Source organism: Pelobates fuscus, chromosome 4, assembly GCF_036172605.1.
Source record: "Pelobates fuscus isolate aPelFus1 chromosome 4, aPelFus1.pri, whole genome shotgun sequence".
NCBI classification, from domain to species: Eukaryota; Metazoa; Chordata; class Amphibia; order Anura; family Pelobatidae; genus Pelobates; species Pelobates fuscus.
Window position 1 is genome coordinate 23332363 of NC_086320.1, and position 19376 is coordinate 23351738.

Sequence of the window (19376 nt, forward strand, 5' to 3'; positions counted from 1 at the left end):
CTATGACAAATGCTTAATGCGGCTTAGGCTTTGATCCCCGCCCTGTGGAAAATAGACGGGATATCTGTTAAAGACCACTGGTTACAGTAGGTTGATGAAATATAGATCACAGAGGCCTCAAATGTTGCTTTTGTAGAACATTGGCTACCCTGGTTCACATTTCTGGCAGAGCAAACGGATAAAAAAAAAACAAGTTCAATGGGTGGCATACAGGTGTCCCTTTTTTCCCTCTCTTCCTCCCCTCTCTCTAACTTCTTCTCCTCATTAGACACGCTAATGGAGCACACCCCCTTTGTAGAATCTCCCGGGTGCTAAACCTGGAGATCATGTATGCCCTGTGGGAAGGGTTTGCTTCATTTTGACATGCCGCGCCATAGTCCGCACTATCCATATCTAATTATACACACGTACACAGGATATGGTAAGTGGTCACCCCATAGAGCAATTCCTAACATTATAAAATCGAGTGTAATTTTTCTCTGTACAAGCAATGAGTGATGCACCCAGATATGACTCAATGCAATGACCGCTGACAAGGTGCCCATTGGTCAATTAATGTTACTAGTGTAATTCCGTCTATTTCCTTTTGTACTATATTTGACACAATGTTTTTTCTTATGCTGCTTTTGCAGTAGAGACCTGAGAGTCTTACTTTGAGCTCTTTCCTATTCTGTATAAGAAAAAAACCTTTGAATAAAAACAGATTTTCAAAAAATAAAAAAATTCCAGTTTAGTACATAAATTCCTCTCAATACAACATGCTAATTCTGCAGCCGTATATGCAGAAATCAGGTGATGGGCGAGTTCTTGCAGACAATGCGGGTTTTCCCATTGCTTGCTTTAACCCCTTAAGGACACATGACATGTGTGACATGTCATGATTACCTTTTATTCCAGAAGTTTGGTCCGTAAAGGGTTAAGGAGGCAAGGGAGTAGAGTCCAGGTATTTTGTTTAATATCATCTTACAGTCACCATGCAAAACAAACAAACAAAACTAGAAAACTGATTTTTGTTTTTTATGATGTATCAGATGCACTGCAAGTTTTCTTTTCATAAGTAAAATGACACTATATTACTAATCCCGGGGTATCCATGCATTCATTTTCAAACAATACACAAGAGTAAAAATTATCCTTTTTTCCTCAATTTTTATTTATAAATTAAGTAGACTAGTAAATAAAGTGGTATAAAAAGAAAAATACAAAAATATTTTACAACTGATGCAAAAATCTATATTAAAAAAGTTAAACAAAATATACAGAGGCAAGCTATTTATCATCTTCATCATCTTCTTCCTCATCCTCCTCATCTTCTTCGTCGTCATCATCATCATCATCATCGTCCTCCTCCTCCTCCTCCTCATCATCAGCTCCTTCTTCTTCTTCTTTCTTTAACATCTCCAGGTACTCGCTAGCCAGTATTTTCTTTGGCAGTATATCTGAAAGAAAAACATTTTTGTGGATTGTTCCACTTTCAGAACTTTTCACCACAACTGCATTTCAACAATAAACCCCACAAGGTGACAGACTACTTCTTCATAGCATAACTAAAGTGGACTTCACATGTCCCATCAATGAGAAACAACTCTCACATCTTCTGGACACCGTCTGGAGGACATTGCAGGGGATACCATGTTATGAGCTATGGGTGAATTAGTTATTTGATCACTACAGCAACTAAGTCCTACTAGCAACAACACTACCATAGCCAGATGTAGTACCTGCTTTCCATGATGGCCAGTAAAATCACCGACTGGCTATGCAGTAATTGAAAAACAAACAATTTAATTCTACCAGACAACCACAGGAAAAAGTAAATTGTATAGGAATATCATATTATTTAAAGGACCACTGCACACCTATAAACCACTTCAGCTTGCCAAGAGCGTTATGGTTAAAGGGTATCCGATTTTAATTACGGTTTATAAAAATGAACTACTTTTATCATTAAATTATTAACTCCTGTCTGGCTGGACAGCCAGGGAGTTTTGCTTCCTACCTCCGTAAGCTCTACTTGAGTGCACCCGACTTCTCCATGATTCCTCCTCACAAACTGGCATTCTTCCTGAATGCTGTTGCAGTGTGCGCACGAACAGACGTCCTCTGATTGGTTATTTCCCAATAAAGAGAATGGAAGACTTTTCCAGGGAATATTAGATATACCAACAAAGACAACATGCAGCAAAAAACGCATGCATGTTTTTATTGGTGGTAAATATACTAAATATTTATCCCCACATTCTTTTTCTGGAGTGGAGTGTTCCTTTAAAGGCATTTCTAACAATGTGATTATCAACCCCAGAAGGATACTGCCAATGGAACACTAACAGCGGAGCTATCTCACTGGCAATTAAATCTACGAGCCTTTACAGGAGACATCTTTGATGTCAGAGTATTTTGTTAAAACGGACTGTAAAACGCACAATACAGTGGAATGGGAAACAGGAAACTTGCTGTGATTAATAACTTGGTGTTACTTTAAGGAGCATAACATGTCCTCTATACATTGTGTTAGGGGAATTGCAAAATGAAAACATGAAACATTTTATTATTTTTATCTTCTTAGGCTTCTGTCCCTTTTGAAGGTAGTCCATGCCTATAGATGTGTCTTTTTGCACACAGTTAGTGAGCAAAAGATTCACTCTAATTTTGGATCCGCTTGGCACTGGACAATAGTTTATTAACACTATAGTATGGAAATTGAAGAAAAAACTAAATAAAACATGGTTTACTCTACTAGCGTAAGATTATTTTAAAAGTGATTCTAACTCTGAATCTGAGTAGTATCTTTAAGTCGCAACACAGCTTTAACCTAGTGTTTGTGCAAAAAAATATCTCCTCCCACAACGTACCAGACAGAAATTGAAATGTTTCCGATTCTTCTGCGGTTTCCGACAAGTCGTCATAGGTCAGCGTATTCGACTCTTTACCACTCCCGTGTTTATATGAGTATTGAGCCAGGTACTGGACAAACAACTCCTGTATGACGACACGAAAGAAGAATATTATGTCACAGATAACAATACATTTTGGTAATGAAGGCAAATAAATACAAATTAAAAAAGAAAAATGAGACCATGGGGCACAAATATACAATACCTATAAACACAGGATGTACGTTTTTTGCAGATAGTATAATATATTTGAAATATTTGTGTAAATTGTTTTTATTTTTGTTACTTTCTAGAAATAAAATGTGTTAACTGTAAAGACTGGTCTATCACGGAGTCCAAATAAATACCATAACAAAACATAATAAACAGTAAAGTTATAATCTCATCCTTCGTTATCTTCCTTTTTTTCTACCCGTCCTTCACAACAGTTGTCCAGTTTCCGCTGCCATCATTATTCTTCTGTGCCCTCTCCTCAACAGCCCGTTTTTTTTGCTCCTGGTTCCGCACCATGACTTTTCCTCCTGATCCTTCCATCACAAACCGTCTACTCAGTGGCGGATCCAGGGGGGGGGGCAACGGGGCAATTGCCCCCCCCGAGAATACCGACGGTCTCCCTCTCCCTCCCCTGCCAGCCCTTAAATGTGCGTGCGGACCGGAGATCACAGATCTCCCTCCCCGGTCCGCAGGCACTGTGCTGGCGGCTGGCGGCCGGCGGGGGAGGGAGGGAGTTAGAGGGAGGACCCGGAGGTCAGGCTGCAGCTCCTCCGGGTCCTCCTCTCGCGAGATTTGGAGCGTTGCCGCGGTTACCACGGCAACGCTCCAAATCTCGCGAGAGTGAACTCTAGCCCGGGAGCGTGGGCTAGAGTTCACTCTCCCCACTGGGACCACCAATGAATCGCCCACCGGACCACCAGGGAAATGCCCCCCCTCCCCCAGTAAAGGTAAGAAGGGAGGGGGGACATAGAATATTTATTTAAATAATAAAAAAAAAATATATAAAAAAAAAAGACCCCATACCCTTATATCACACACACTGCACCCCATTACACACATACTGCCCCCCATACACCCACACTGCCCCCCATACACACACACTGACCCACATACACACACACTGACCCACATATTGCCCCCCATACACCCACACTGCCCCCCATACACCCACACTGCCCCCCATACACCCACACTGCCCCCCATACACACACACTGCCCCCCATACTGACCCCCATACACACACACTGCCCCCCATACTGCCCCCATACACCCACACTGCCCCCCATACACCCACACTGCCCCCCATACACCCACACTGCCCCCCATACACCCACACTGCCCCCCATACACCCACACTGCCCCCCATACACCCACACTGCCCCCCATACACCCACACTGCCCCCCATACACCCACACTGCCCCCCATACACCCACACTGCCCCCCATACACCCACACTGCCCCCCATACACCCACACTGCCCCCATACACCCACACTGCCCCCCATACACACACACACTGCCCCCCATACTGCCCCCATACACCCACACTGCCCCCATACACCCACACTGCCCCCCATACACCCATACTGCCCCCCATACACACACACTGCCCCCCATACACCCACACTGCCCCCATACACCCACACTGCCCCCCATACACCCATACTGCCCCCCATACACACACACTGCCCCCCATACACACACACTGCCCCCCATACACACACACACTGCCCCCCATACTGCCCCCATACACCCACACTGCCCCCCATACACCCACACTGCCCCCCATACACCCACACTGCCCCCCATACACCCACACTGCCCCCATACACCCACACTGCCCCCCATACACCCACACTGCCCCCCATACACCCACACTGCCCCCCATACACCCATACTGCCCCCCATACACACACACACTGCCCCCCATACTGCCCCCATACACCCACACTGCCCCCATACACCCACACTGCCCCCCATACACCCATACTGCCCCCCATACACCCATACTGCCCCCCATACACACATACTGCCCCCATACACACACACACTGCCCCCCATACACACACACACTGCCCCCCATACTGCCCCCATACACCCACACTGCCCCCCATACACCCACACTGCCCCCCATACACCCACACTGCCCCCCATACACCCACACTGCCCCCCATACACCCACACTGCCCCCCATACACACACACACTGCCCCCCATACTGCCCCCATACACCCACACTGCCCCCCATACACCCACACTGCCCCCCATACACCCACACTGCCCCCCATACACCCACACTGCCCCCCATACACCCACACTGCCCCCCATACACCCACACTGCCCCCCATACACCCACACTGCCCCCCATACACCCACACTGCCCCCCATACACCCACACTGCCCCCCATACACCCACACTGCCCCCCATACACCCACACTGCCCCCCATACACCCACACTGCCCCCATACACCCACACTGCCCCCCATACACACACACACTGCCCCCCATACTGCCCCCATACACCCACACTGCCCCCATACACCCACACTGCCCCCCATACACCCATACTGCCCCCCATACACACACACTGCCCCCCATACACCCACACTGCCCCCATACACCCACACTGCCCCCCATACACCCATACTGCCCCCCATACACACACACTGCCCCCCATACACACACACTGCCCCCCATACACACACACACTGCCCCCCATACTGCCCCCATACACCCACACTGCCCCCCATACACCCACACTGCCCCCCATACACCCACACTGCCCCCCATACACCCACACTGCCCCCCATACACCCACACTGCCCCCATACACCCACACTGCCCCCCATACACCCACACTGCCCCCCATACACCCACACTGCCCCCCATACACCCATACTGCCCCCCATACACACACACACTGCCCCCCATACTGCCCCCATACACCCACACTGCCCCCATACACCCACACTGCCCCCCATACACCCATACTGCCCCCCATACACCCATACTGCCCCCCATACACACATACTGCCCCCATACACACACACACTGCCCCCCATACACACACACACTGCCCCCCATACTGCCCCCATACACCCACACTGCCCCCCATACACCCACACTGCCCCCCATACACCCACACTGCCCCCCATACACCCACACTGCCCCCCATACACCCACACTGCCCCCCATACACACACACACTGCCCCCCATACTGCCCCCATACACCCACACTGCCCCCCATACACCCACACTGCCCCCCATACACCCACACTGCCCCCCATACACCCACACTGCCCCCCATACACCCACACTGCCCCCCATACACCCACACTGCCCCCCATACACCCACACTGCCCCCCATACACACACACTGCCCCCCATACACACACACTGCCCCCCATACACACACACTGCCCCCATACACACACACTGCCCCCCATACACACACACTGCCCCCCATACACACACACTGCCCCCCATACACACACACTGCCCCCCATACACACACACTGCCCCCCATACTGCCTCCATACACACACACTGCCCCCATACACCCACACTGCCCCCCATACACCCACACTGCCCCCCATACACCCACACTGCCCCCCATACACCCATACTGCCCCCCATACAGCCATACTGCCCCCCATACACACACACTGCCCCCCATACTGCCCCCATACACACACACTGGCCCCCATACACACACACTGACCCCCATAGACCTGTACTGCCCCCATACTGCCCCCTCATACACACACACTGACCCCCATAGACCTGTACTGCCCCCCATACTGCCCCCTCATACACACACACTGCCGCCCCATATACACACATTGCCCACACTCACACATACACTGCAATACTCACACACACACACTGCAACTGTTACACACACATACTGTCCCACACATACACTGCATCCCTGACATACACTGCCGCTCTCACACACGCTCACACACTGTCCCCCTCACACACACACTGCACCCCTTACACATTGCACCACTCACACACACTACTGCTCCAATGCACTACTACAGCCCCATTTCCCAGCAGACTTCAGGTAAGTTGTCAAACTGTTCTTAAACGGTTTGACTACTTACTCTGGGAGGGGGTCCCGGCACTATAGACACCATAACCACTACACTGAGCTGTAGTGGTTATTGTGTCTGGATTATTTCTTTAAATAATCTACAAGTGCCCCTCCCGAGATCAGGCTCTGGATCCGCCACTGCGTCTACTTTGCTACTGGTCCTCCTACGACTCTTCACCAACTTTACTCCTGGTCACATTAACTGCCACAAACTTTACTACTGGTTCCTCCATCACCAGTCCCCCCATCATGACCATTTCTCCTGGTTCCCTATCACAAGTTCTCCTGATTCAGGTCTATCATTATTACTGGTTCTCCTTATCACCACCCACCCCTGGATTCCCCCCCCCCCCCCATCCACCCCTGGATCCCCTCCCCCCCCATCACCACCCACCCCTGGATCCCACCCATACTCACCCCTGGATCCCCCCCCCATACTCACCCCTGGATCCCCCCCCCCATACTCACCCCTGGATCCCCCCCCCCACACTCACCCCTGGATCCCCCCCCCCCATACTCACCCCTGGATCCCCCCCCCCCATACTCACCCCTGGATCCCCCCCCCCATACTCACCCCTGGATCCCCCCCCCATACTCACCCCTGGATCCCCCCCCCCCCATACTCACCCCTGGATCCCCCCCCCCCATACTCACCCCTGGATCCCCCCCCCCCATACTCACCCCTGGATCCCCCCCCATACTCACCCCTGGATCCCCCCCCCCATACTCACCCCTGGATCCCCCCCCCCATACTCACCCCTGGATCCCCCCCCCCATACTCACCCCTGGATCCCCCCCCCCCCCCCCCATCACCACCCACCCCTGGATCCCCCCCATCACCATCTCCCCTGGATCCCCCCCCCCATCACCACCCTCCCTGGATTCCCCCTGAATTCCCCCCCGTCCCCCCCTTAACCACCCACCCCTGGATCCCCCCCCAATCACCATCCACCTCTGGATCCCCCCCCATCACCATCTACCTCTGGATCCCCCCCCAATCACCACCCATCACCATCTCCCCTGGATCCCCCATTCACCATCTCCCCTGGATCCCCCATACTCACCCCTGGATCCCCATCTCTCTATATCTCTGGCTCCTCCTTCCCGGTTGGCCCCGCCCCTGCCCCCCAGCATGCCCCGCTCACCGTTGCCTTGGCAGTGATAAGGAGGGCGTCCTGGTTGATGTTGGCCACGTCTGGCGAACTCTTCATTATCACCCGAATGCGAGACAGCGGCAGCGACACGAGCCGGCTCTCCGAAGCCGCCATCTTTCATTCTGTCCGCCTCACACAGAGACCAATAAAGCTGGCTGGATATCAATGAAAAAAAATAAAAAAAAATATCAACGCAAACTACAACTCCCGACAGCCTCTGCGGCTGTGTCCCTGGCTAAACCCATTTTACACATGTGGGGTTTCGATCCAGTGAATAAAATGAGGCCAATACTGTCTATTGAAGGGAAAGTGTCCCCTGTTATATAATGCACTATATAAATAATTCAAATGTAATTAAACAATATAAGGGATTTTCCCAATAACCCGCTGTTGCACTGTTTAGACGCAGACTGGGTGTGTTGGTTAGAGGGAGGGGTACACCCCACTGCACCATCCCCAAATAAACAAAATAAAAATCCCTGTTTAGAAGATATACCCCACGATGAGAACGTTCAGACATTTACGTATGCATTTCATTGGAGATTTATATAAAAATGTTTTGCAAAAGCTGCAGATCTCTTACCTGTAGCCTCTGAAAGCCCTCCCCTTCTAAACCCGCCCACACTTTCTGTGGCTGTCCAATCACGTAGTTCACAATGCAGCTCAATGACAAGTCTTTGCAAGGCAGGTGCTCCACTGAGCTAACCAAACCAGGAAGTAACAGGACATGTTGTCTGATTTGGGGGGGGAAGGGGGAGGTTAAATTCTATTGAAATCTGCACTGACTGTAAAATTAAAAAAAGAGGACACACTTCACACATAAAGCACTTCTGCAAGCTGCAGTGCTTCTTTGGGTCTGGAGTGTTCATTTAACCCCTTAGTGACCAGACTGTTTTTCAGTTTTCTTACCGTTAAGGACCAGGGCTGTTTTTACATTTCTGCGGTGTTTGTGTTTAGCTGTAATTTTTCTCTTACTCATTTATTGTACCTCTTCTAGTCTACTAGACAGCCACTAGAGGGCACTTCCGTTTGTATAGCACATTTTGTGTGCTATAGTATTGCTGGATGTCCTCACACTATGTGAGGACCTCCAGCGTCGCTGAAATCCCCACAGGAAAGCATTGAAAGCATTTTTCAATGCTTTCCTATGGGGAGGTCTAATGCGCGTGCGGACCCTGAACCAGCGCCAAGGGACATTGGCGCTGGATAAAGGTAAGTCACTGAAGGTTTTTTTTTTTTTGTGTCAATCAGTTTTTATTCAATTTTCAAATGTAACAATAAGAGGCACAGTAGGTACAATGTTTGTTCTGTACAGTGGTGACAGTGGTAAACAGTTAAACTTGAAGTTGACAATCAGAACACATTAGTGGGGTAGGTTTAATGACATACAGGTTCACTTAGTAAATTGTTTCTGAAGGTAGGTCGAGCCTTGGCAAGCAAGTACTCAGTATTTTGAAGAGCAACCCTCCAGACCTGGTTTCAACCCATCTCCCTATACGTCAGATTTTGTGTGTGGGTTCAAAGATTAGAAACCGTACAAGTATATGCTGTCCTATGCAGATGTTCTAGTGTGTACGTGTGGCATAATTTTAAGGTAGGATTCTCCTAGGGCAGCATTCGGTTTAGCTCTGGTTATGGTTAGTACATACATGTGGACAACCGCCTGAGACAGTTATCTCGTGTTCTGCCCATCCTCCGTCCCTGTATTAGTTAGCTTGGTTTGAAGGGGTTTTAACCCCTTCAGCAACTTGGGATGGGGGGTGGGAGGGAGAGGGGACGGTTTGTTTTCCTGGCACTGGAGAGTCCCTTTAACCCCTTAAGGACACATGACATGTGTGACACGTCATGATTCCCTTTTATTCCAGAAGTTTGGTCCTTAAGGGGTTAAGTTGTTGCGTCGCGATCTGTCTTCTAGATCAGCTAGTTTGACTTTTAAATCTGCCATTTTCTTTTTTAGACTTTCCTGTGAATCTTCCAATTGCGCTTGTTGGTATATCAAGGATTCTGTTTTTTCTTCATTCATCTTGACTTTTTTCTTCAGTAATAAGAGTTCCATTCTGAACTCCGTGAGACCTGTTTGAATTTCAAGTAGAAAAGGAAAGAGCACTGTCCTATGTTTAAATTAGTCTTAAAATATAACTTTTAATATTGAAATAAATATAAAAAAGGTTAGAAAAACAATTGATAAAATAGACACCAATTATTAACAGAAACCTAAATTATTATTATTATTATGATATTTATAGAGCGCCGTCAAATTCCGCAGCACTTTACAATGGGTGGACGAACACACATGTAGTTGTAACCAGACAAGTTGGACACACAGGAACAGAGGGGTTGAGGGCCCTGCTCAATGAGCTTACATGCTAGAGGGAGTGGGGTAAAATGACACAAAAAGGTAAGGATAGTATTAGACTAGTGACAGTTGCAGAAGAGGAATCAGTTGGGAGCTATTAACAGTTTAATTGATACGCTTTTATGAAGAAGTGTTTTTTTTTTTTTTTAATTCTTTATTTATAACACGGTGGAACACCAGATATATACATAACATTGATACACAGAACGCAACCTGAGAACATTCAATAGCCAAGAGTCACTTAAGGCACATGGTATAAAGCATAACATAAGTCTTTAGCAGCTTCTTTGACATCGTTGGCCTTTTAGCAGTGAGGCGTCCACATGAGTGCGTGGTGTCCCTCCAATTTTGTATACATAAAACTCAAAGAGAACTGGAATGGCAATAGCATATGATGAATATGGCATTGAAAATTAAACAAACGTATTCACACATCCTTCGGGCTATAGAAGAACCTCGTCCGGCCTTGCCGATAGGGACGCCTATTGACATAATAGCAGAAGCCTAAAAATCTCTAGGTAATAGCATCCCTATCCAGGCATGACAAGGTCTGAGCCAAGATTGAGAAATAAAAGAATAGGATATGGAGCCATTCAAAAGATTGGAAGAAGAATGGAAGAAAGAAGGGGATACAATAAGAACATAGAAAAGCGGGGACAGAAAAGACCATAGGAAAAAGGATCAGGAGGGGAAAGGGTAGAGGAGAGGGAAGGGAGGGGAAGATAGTCACGTGTCCCCCTGTAGCAGCCCATGGGGCATTGCCCCTGAACTCAACCTTACCGTGCCGTTCCTAACCCAGAGGATCACCTCCCCCCGAAAGCCAGCCTCTCCAGATGCCTCCCATTGGAAGCACCAATATTCCCTCTAAAGGGGAGCAAATCAAGCAAATAACCGTCCCATTCAGGATCATAGAGGAACTGACGCGTAGGGCCATATCCAGCTCCCGCGTGCCCTAAGCTCCCATGCCGCTATCTATCCAAGGTGCCCAAACCTTATTGAATTTTGCCAACGTGCCTCTGACCTTTGCTGTGAGGTTATCCATAAGGAATGTATCCTTAAGCTTCTGTAGCACTACATGAAGTGGGGGGGCGGAAGGTTGAAGCCAGACTTGTGCCAGGGCCCGCCTTGCCGCCAGATTAATTTTATGTACCAGCTTCTACTCGGTTCTGGTCCAGTCCTCTAGAGGCCTGACCAGAAGGAACACCCATGGGTCTAGTTTAATCTCTCTACCGAAAACATCCGTCAGTAATTCCGCTACCCGTTCCCAAAATTTCTGGGCCTCAGGGCATTCCCACCACATGTGTAAGTATGTACCTTTATGCCCACAACCCCTCCAGCACACGTCCGTAGATAACCTATGCATCCTACACACCGGGGTGGTATACCACCTGAACATGGTTTTATAAGCCTGTTCCTGCATGGAGACACATATGGAGGAAGTCGCCGCAGCCTCCCAAATCTCCTGCCACTCCACCCCCTCCAGCTCCTCCCCTAGATCAGCCTCCCATTGAGCTATGTAAGTAAGTTCACCCCATTCTGAAGTGGAGGTACTCAGGTGCGCATATAAAGCTGTTATGAAGCCCCTTGGGAATTGTTCCTTGAGGCACATGGTTTCGAAGAAGGTGAGCAGCTGCAACGCGCAAGTTCTGTTAGCTGGGGTCTGCGCATAATCCCTAAGTTGGAGATATCGAAAGAAGTCAGACGGGCGTAGAGCCGCCCTGGCTTTCAAGTCCTCAAACTGGAGGAGGGCGCCGCTTTCATAAAGTTGGCAGAGGCGTTGGATACCCGCACCTTCCAGCCCCTTGAATTCCCTAGCGTCCAGGCCTGGGGTGAAAGCCTTGTTCCTCAAGTAGGGAGCTAGCGGGGATGCCCGGGAGGACAACCCGTACTTAACCGATACAGCATCCCATATTTTCATAGAGTTTGCTATGGCAATATGCGTCGTCGGTCTATGGTCCGGGGGACCCACATGAAGAACTGGGGGATATCCGGTTCCATAAGAGACGCCTCCAAGTCAACCCACCTCATTGCATCCGGGGGGGAGTGCCAAAAAGCTATTTGTGTTAGCTGGGCCGCTAGATAGTAAAAATAAAAGTTTGGTAATCCTAGGCCCCCCCTCGACTTCGCTCTGTAGAGAACATTGCGGGAAACCCTGTGTTTCCTGTTCTGCCAGATAAACTTTCCTACCGCCTGCTGAAGTGCACCTAAGTCAGACCGAGTGAGACGAACCGGGAGAGCCTGAAACAGGAATAAAATCCTGGGGAGCACATTCATTTTAACCGCGTGGATTCTATCGATCCACGAGATCGGTTTATCCTGCCAATTTTCCATATCCGAAACCAGAGTGCGAAGCAAGGGGGTAAAAGCCGGGAAGGATCTGCCGTTAGGTGAACCCCCAAGTATTTAATATGGCTTCTCGCGATCCGGATAGTGTGTGCAGTCCCCACATGGGCAATATCAGAGTCACGCATACAAATAGGGAGCGCGCTTGATTTGGGCAGGTTGACCTTGTAGCCGGCCAGGTCACCATAAGACTCCAGCACCGTTGCCAATGCATCCAATGATTCCATCGGTTCCGTCAAAGTCAACAATACGTCGTCCGCAAACGCGGATACCACATACAGCTGGTCTCCTATTGAGATCCCCTGAATCTCCCGGGTACAGCGCACTTTTTGCAATAGGGGTTCCAGCGATAGGGCAAAAAGAGGTGACAGAGGGCAGCCCTGTCTGGTTCCGTTGCCCAAGGTGAAGGGTAGCGCCTTTGAACCTGCTATACGGACCCGCGCCTGAACATTCGTGTACATTGCCTTAATTGCAGTGATATAAGTGTTGGGGAGGCCAAAGTGCCGAAGAACCTCAAATAGATAAGGCCACTTAACTCTATCGAACGCCTTTTCCGCATCAAGTGACAGGATCAACGTTGGGATCCTCCTAGTCGCCTGCCTCCATATAAGGTCAATGTTACGCCGGGTATTCTCATACAGTTGTCTGCCGGGTATAAATCCCACTTGGTCCGGATGAATTAAACGCGCTAAGAAGGGGCCCCCAGCCGAAAGGGGTGCCCCCAGGCATATTTAACAGAATGGTGCTGCAAAATTTCAGTAATCGGGCGCCATTCACGCCTCCTCTGTAAGGTCAGTGGGGTCAGGTCTTGTATAGAGCGAGGCCCACCCCCCTGTGCTCTATCGGGTGGTCCCTACCATACTTCATCAGAGTCTCCTTCGTTTGGTAGGAGAGGAATTTAATGATAACATCCCTGGGTCGCCGGTCCTCTGCCCTTTTAGCTCGGAGCGCTCTATGCGCCCGTTCAATGTGCCACAGGTGATCAGGGATATCGGGGAGCAGTGGCTTAAAAATCCCCAGGACGACTTCACTCAGAGACCCTTCCCCGTCCTGCTACGGTAATCCCCAGAGGCGAACGTTATTTCGCCGCGACCTATTCCCAAGGTCATCAATAGCTGATTCTGCCGTGATTAGTTGGGAAGTTAGGAGATTGATTGCATTGTGGGCCACGACAGTGGTCTCCACTCATTGTTCAAGCGCCGCTGTCCTTACCCCCAAGGCCTGGATCTCTGCCTTCACTTCAGCCGTGTTGCGGGCGATCTCTGTGGCCAGGTATTTACGAACTTCCGACAATTTAGCCAGGATCTGGCTTGTATCGGATTCCGAAGAACCCATGGCCACACTGCTAGCTGGGCTCGAGGGTGAACGGGGCGTACCTTGGCTTTCTCGTCCGCCATCTTGTGTGCTCCAGCGCACAGTGCGAGAGGCCGTGAACATATCGGATACAGTAGCACCCGTTTCCACCACTTTTTTCGCCTGTTTCCTTGGGGCTCTCTTATCCATTGTGCTTCCCCCACCTGAATCGGCTGGTTTTAGTAAATTGTCTCCGCTTTTGTAGGCTGTTGGCACCGCGGTCACAGCAGAGCTCTACCCGGACGCGTCCAGCTCGCTCGGCCGCAAACCACGCCCCCCAAGAAGTGGTTTTTTTTACGATTTTTTGAAGGAGTGGAGACTGGGTGAGCATCTAACGGAGGAGGGAAGCGAGTTCCACAGGAACGGTGCAGCCCTCGAGAAATCTTGAAGGTGAGCATCAGAGGTGGGAGTACGGACAGAAGATAGACGTAAGTCTTCAGAATATCGGAATGGCCTAGATGGGACATACTTGTTATAAGGGAGGATAGATAGGTGGGAGCAGCATTATGTAGAGATTTGAAAGCAAGAACCAGAATTTTAAATTGAGCTCTATATTTTATAGGAAGCCAATGTAGGGACTGACAGAAGGGTGAGGCATGGGAGGTGCGGGCGGACAGGAAGATGAGCCTCGCCGCCGCATTCATTATGGATTGTAACGGCGCAAGTTGGGAGCACGTAAGGCCACTGAGAAGCGGATTACAGTAGTCAAGGCGAGAAAGGACAGTGGAATGGACCAACACCTTAGTCGCATCCGGCGTTAAGTAGGGGCGGATGCGCGCAATGTTTTTGAGATGGAAATGACAGGATTTGGCGAAAGATTGAACATGAGGCTTGAAGGAGAGGTCGGAATCAAAGAGCCTACGTGGTGGAGCTGATGGTAGCACCGTTTACTTGGAGGGAGACAGATACAGGAGTAACAACACTTGAGGGAGGAAAGACCAGAATTTCAGTTTTTATGTCAATCATATTTTATTGGTGAGGTTTCACAGGTAACAGTAACAGCAACAGCATTTTCACATAAGTCACACGGAAATATAGATTTAACCTTTTGCAACATTGAAACAGTTAAACAAGTTGAGGTGCATAATTAAGAAGCAGATTTCTGGGAAACATAGGTAGCAAAGTTGTCCTTGGCATAACCACTCGCTTGCTTCCCCCTGGGTTTGCTTGGAATTATTTGGGCGCCTCTGAGGTTGGCAGTTCCCATTCCCATATCCCCACATATTAGCAACGTATTTCCAGGGTCCCCACTTCGGGGACAACTCCTTACTACCCCAGAACCTACGTCGTAGCAGGATATGAGTACCCGGTGTTTGCATGGGTAGTCCAAGAGGGACCAGGTTCCGTTGCTGTGTGTAGTTTTTGGAGCAGTGTGTCCCTTGGGAGACCTACGTAGGGATTAAGCAGCCCCAGGTGTTTCCCTTCTCGGTGGGGTGTCCTTTCGGGGGTATCGGCCGTGTCTGAAGGGCCATAGCTGTCCGTGGGTTCATGTCTGGGCGATGGCCTACTGTCTTGTCTATGTCCGTCCGGATTACTTTCCCTGACACCTAAGTCCCCTCAAAGAGGTATTGTTCCGTACTATGTCGTGTGGTCCGGTTTCGATTTTAATCATCTGAGTGTGAATAGGGTTACCTGTCCGTCAGTGTAGAGTCTAGTCAGTTGTGGGGCCAGAAACCTCTGGTGTCTGGTAGTGTGAAGGGTCCGTCAAGTCGGGGATTGGTAGAAGGGAAGTGGGGGTGGGGGAGCGGGGCAGGTACAGGAGGGAGAGAAGAGGGGGGGGGGGTCTGGAGCCCGGGTGAGGTCTCCTCAGTCTAAACAGCTTCCCTGTCTCATCTGCGCTGGATATAGTCCGACCTGTCTGCGCAGCTCAGGTAGCCACTCCGAGCTCCCTGCCTGACCCGGGAAATTTACGCGATTCCTCTGGAGATGTAAAGTCGCCAGGGGTACCATTGCAGTGCGCACTTATCTGAGCGTCCCTGCAGGGAGGCTGTCAGTATCTCCATATCATAGACGCTCTCCACCTTGTCCACCCATTGTCTAAATGAAGGTGCGGATGTGCGTTTCCAGTGTAGGGGAATCAATGCCTTTGCAGCATTCAACAGATGTATGGTGAGGGAGTGTTTATATTTCTGCGTGGGTATGGGAGTGTGATGTAGAAGCATTGTCATGGGTTGTAAGGGGATGGGTTCGCCCGTGATTTCTCTAATTTTCGTGTTTATCATCTGCCAGTATGTTACTATGCGTGGGCAAGACCACCATATGTGCAGGTTCGTTCCCAAGGCCGTGCCACACCTCCAGCAATCACCCGCACCGGCTCCACCGAAGTGTCTAAGGGTGTCCGGAGTCCGGTACCATAGCGACAACAGTTTGTATCCGGTCTCTTGGATCTTTGAGCTGATCGAGCATTTGTGGGTTAAGCGGACTATCTTGTCCCATTCCTGGTCTGAGAGTTGTGTACCTGTCTCTCTTTCCCACTTGCTCTTGTATCCCAGTGGGCAGGTGTCCTGGGCCTCTCTCAGGGATTCGCACATGCGCGATACCCCATGGTCTATGTGACATCTTTTCGTGCATATCTTTTCAAAATCCGTTAGTTGCCTATGAAGGTGGTCCTTTCCAGCTAAGCTAGCGACATACGATTGCACCTGGTGGTATCGGAAGTTGTCTAATTGTGTGGGCCGTGTGTCTCCCATCAGGTCATGGAGGGGCCGGAGTCGTCCCCTCGAGCACCACTGATCAAGGTATATCCAGTTCGCCTGATGAAAGTTCCGCAGTGCCGACGGGTGGAGTCCCCCCGCCAGGTTTGGGTTGCATGCAATGGGGGTCAACGGGTTCGGCGATGTAGTGAGCCGATGGGTGTAGCGGACCTTGCACCAGACATTGAGCGTCGCGTCAATCATGGGGTTGCCAGTCCGCAGCTCTGCGAACGTGGTGCCCCCCAACCACAGTCTCGAGGGGATCTTACTTCCCGTTTGCTGTAGCTCCATAGCCACCCAACGCTTGGGGCTCTTGTCAACATGCCAGTCTGTGATCCTGTGCAAGTGTGTGGCTTTATAGTACGTGGACGCCGAGGGCAGTCCCAGTCCCCCGGATTGTTTAGGTCTCTCCATCGTCGACTTGCGGACCCGCGAGGGTCTATGATTCCAGATAAACCCCCGGATAGCCGTATCTAGTGATTTGAAGAATGATTGTGGGATTAAGAGTGGCAGGGTGGCAAAGAGATACAGCAACCGCGGTAACACGTTCATCTTGATCGCGTTAATCCTCCCAAACCAGGTGATATAGTAGGCCGTCCAGCGATGGAGATCCGATTGTATTTTCCGGAGGAGGGGCAGGAAATTCAGTTGGTATGTTTGTGAAAGGTCCTTCGGTAGCCAGGTACCGAGGTACCGTATCTTCTCCGTGCACCACGAGAAGGCAAACTGGGTGCCTAGTCTGTGGGCATCGCCTTCATTCTTCATTATCGGCATTGCCTCCGACTTGTCAAGGTTCAGTTTCAGGTTTGACACCTGGTGGTAGTCTTCGAAAGCCTTTAGTAGGTTGGGCACAGAGACCAGAGGTTGTTCCAAGAAGAACAACATGTCGTCGGCGTATGCCGCTACCCGATGTTCCTCTGTGCCCATGCGAACCCCTGTTACACCCCCGTCCTGTCTGACCGCCTCCAGGAAGGGTTCCAGGGTGAGGGCAAACAGGAGCGGGGACAGGGGACAGCCTTGTCGTGTCCCATTACATATCGGGAAAGACCGCGTGAGGGCTCCATTTATCCGTATCCGGGCAGTCGGAGTGGTGTACAGGGCCGAGATCCACATGCGCATATACGGGCCAAAGCCCATGTGACGCAGCGTTTCTTTCAGGTATATCCAATCCACCCGATCAAACGCCTTTTCGGCGTCCGTCGAGAGGAGGACGGCGTCTCGCTTTCCGGCCCGTGCGCTATGGATTATGTTCAGCGCCCGAATGGTGTCATCTCGTGCTTCCCTGCCTGGAATGAAGCCTACCTGATCTGGGTGAATCAGGTCCGGCAGCAACCGGGATATCCTCAGGGAGAGGGCCTTCGTAAACAATTTTAGATCTGCGTTAAGCAGTGAGATCGGCCTATAGCTGGCACAGTTACTCGGGTCCTTCCCTTCCTTGGGGATCACCGTGACTATGGCCGCTAGGGTGTCCGAGGGGAACGTACCCCCGTCCCGCAGGGCGTTTAGGCTAGTCAGGAGTCTCGGTAAGAGCTCTACCTGGAACGTCCGTAGGTACGTCAGGGGGAAGCCGTCGGGGCCCGGTGCTCGGTGCGGTTTCGATCGTTTCATTGCAGCCGCTAATTCTTCAAGGGTGAGGGGGTTGTCCAGCTCCTCCGCGAGTGCCGGTGTGAGTTTACGTGTTACGTGTTGAGCTAGGTAGTCCGTCACTCGTCGGTAATGGGTATGTGCAGCAGCTCCCTGTTGGGTCTGGGATTGGTTGTACAGGTCCGCATAATAGGACCTGAAAGCATCCAGAATGCCTTCAGGCATCCCTGTAGTTCGCCCGTTTGGCGTACGGATCTTGTGTATGTGTTGGGATCTACGCTTTTCCTGGAGCATCTTCGCCAGGAGTTTGCCGCTTTTGTTGGAATGCTCATAAAAGAACCTGGCGGATTTTCGCATGGTGTGCAGCAGGCCCTGGGAAAGATGATTCGTGAGTGCTCTACGGGCTTCTGTGAGCCGCAAATGTATGTTGTCGTCTAGTGTGTGCTTATGTGAGTTTTCTAAGTCGGCTATCTGTTTCGTGAGGTCAGTAAGCTCGCGTGCCCTGTCTTTTCTGCGCTGTGTGCACACGGAAATAAAGTGCCCTCGGACTACGCACTTATGGGCTTCCCACAGTGTCAGGGGGGACATGTCTACTGTGTCATTTTCCTCAAAGTAGTTCCTGATAGTCTGTCGGGCTATGGTACAGGTCCCTAGATCGTCCAGCAGGGACTCATTGAGCCTCCATTGGCGTTCCACGGGTTTGAGCAATGGGGATTTTATTTCCACCGCGACTGGTGCGTGGTCTGACTGGTGAATGAGTCCTATGTTGGCCTCCCGGAGAAGAGACAGGCTTCCCTGGGGCATGAATATGTAATCTATCCTGCTATATTGTTTGTGCATCGGGGAATAGTAGGAGAAATCTTTGTCCTCCGGGTGCGCCACCCTCCAGCAGTCCACTAACCCAG

The 19376-nt window shown here is 50.3% G+C and overlaps 1 protein-coding gene across 1 annotated transcript; it reads right to left on the minus strand.

The window, feature by feature from the left end:
• Positions 1–1156: 1156 nt before the first annotated feature.
• CHRAC1 (chromatin accessibility complex subunit 1) lies at positions 1157–8273 on the minus strand. The gene is made up of 3 exons (XM_063450254.1): positions 8134–8273; positions 2853–2979; positions 1157–1439 (listed from the first exon to the last, which is right to left on the minus strand). The coding sequence occupies exons 1-3, from the start codon at positions 8254–8256 to the stop codon at positions 1270–1272; spliced, it is 420 nt and encodes a 139-aa protein (XP_063306324.1). The 5' UTR covers positions 8257–8273; the 3' UTR covers positions 1157–1269.
• Between the last annotated feature and the right edge of the window lie 11103 nt (positions 8274–19376).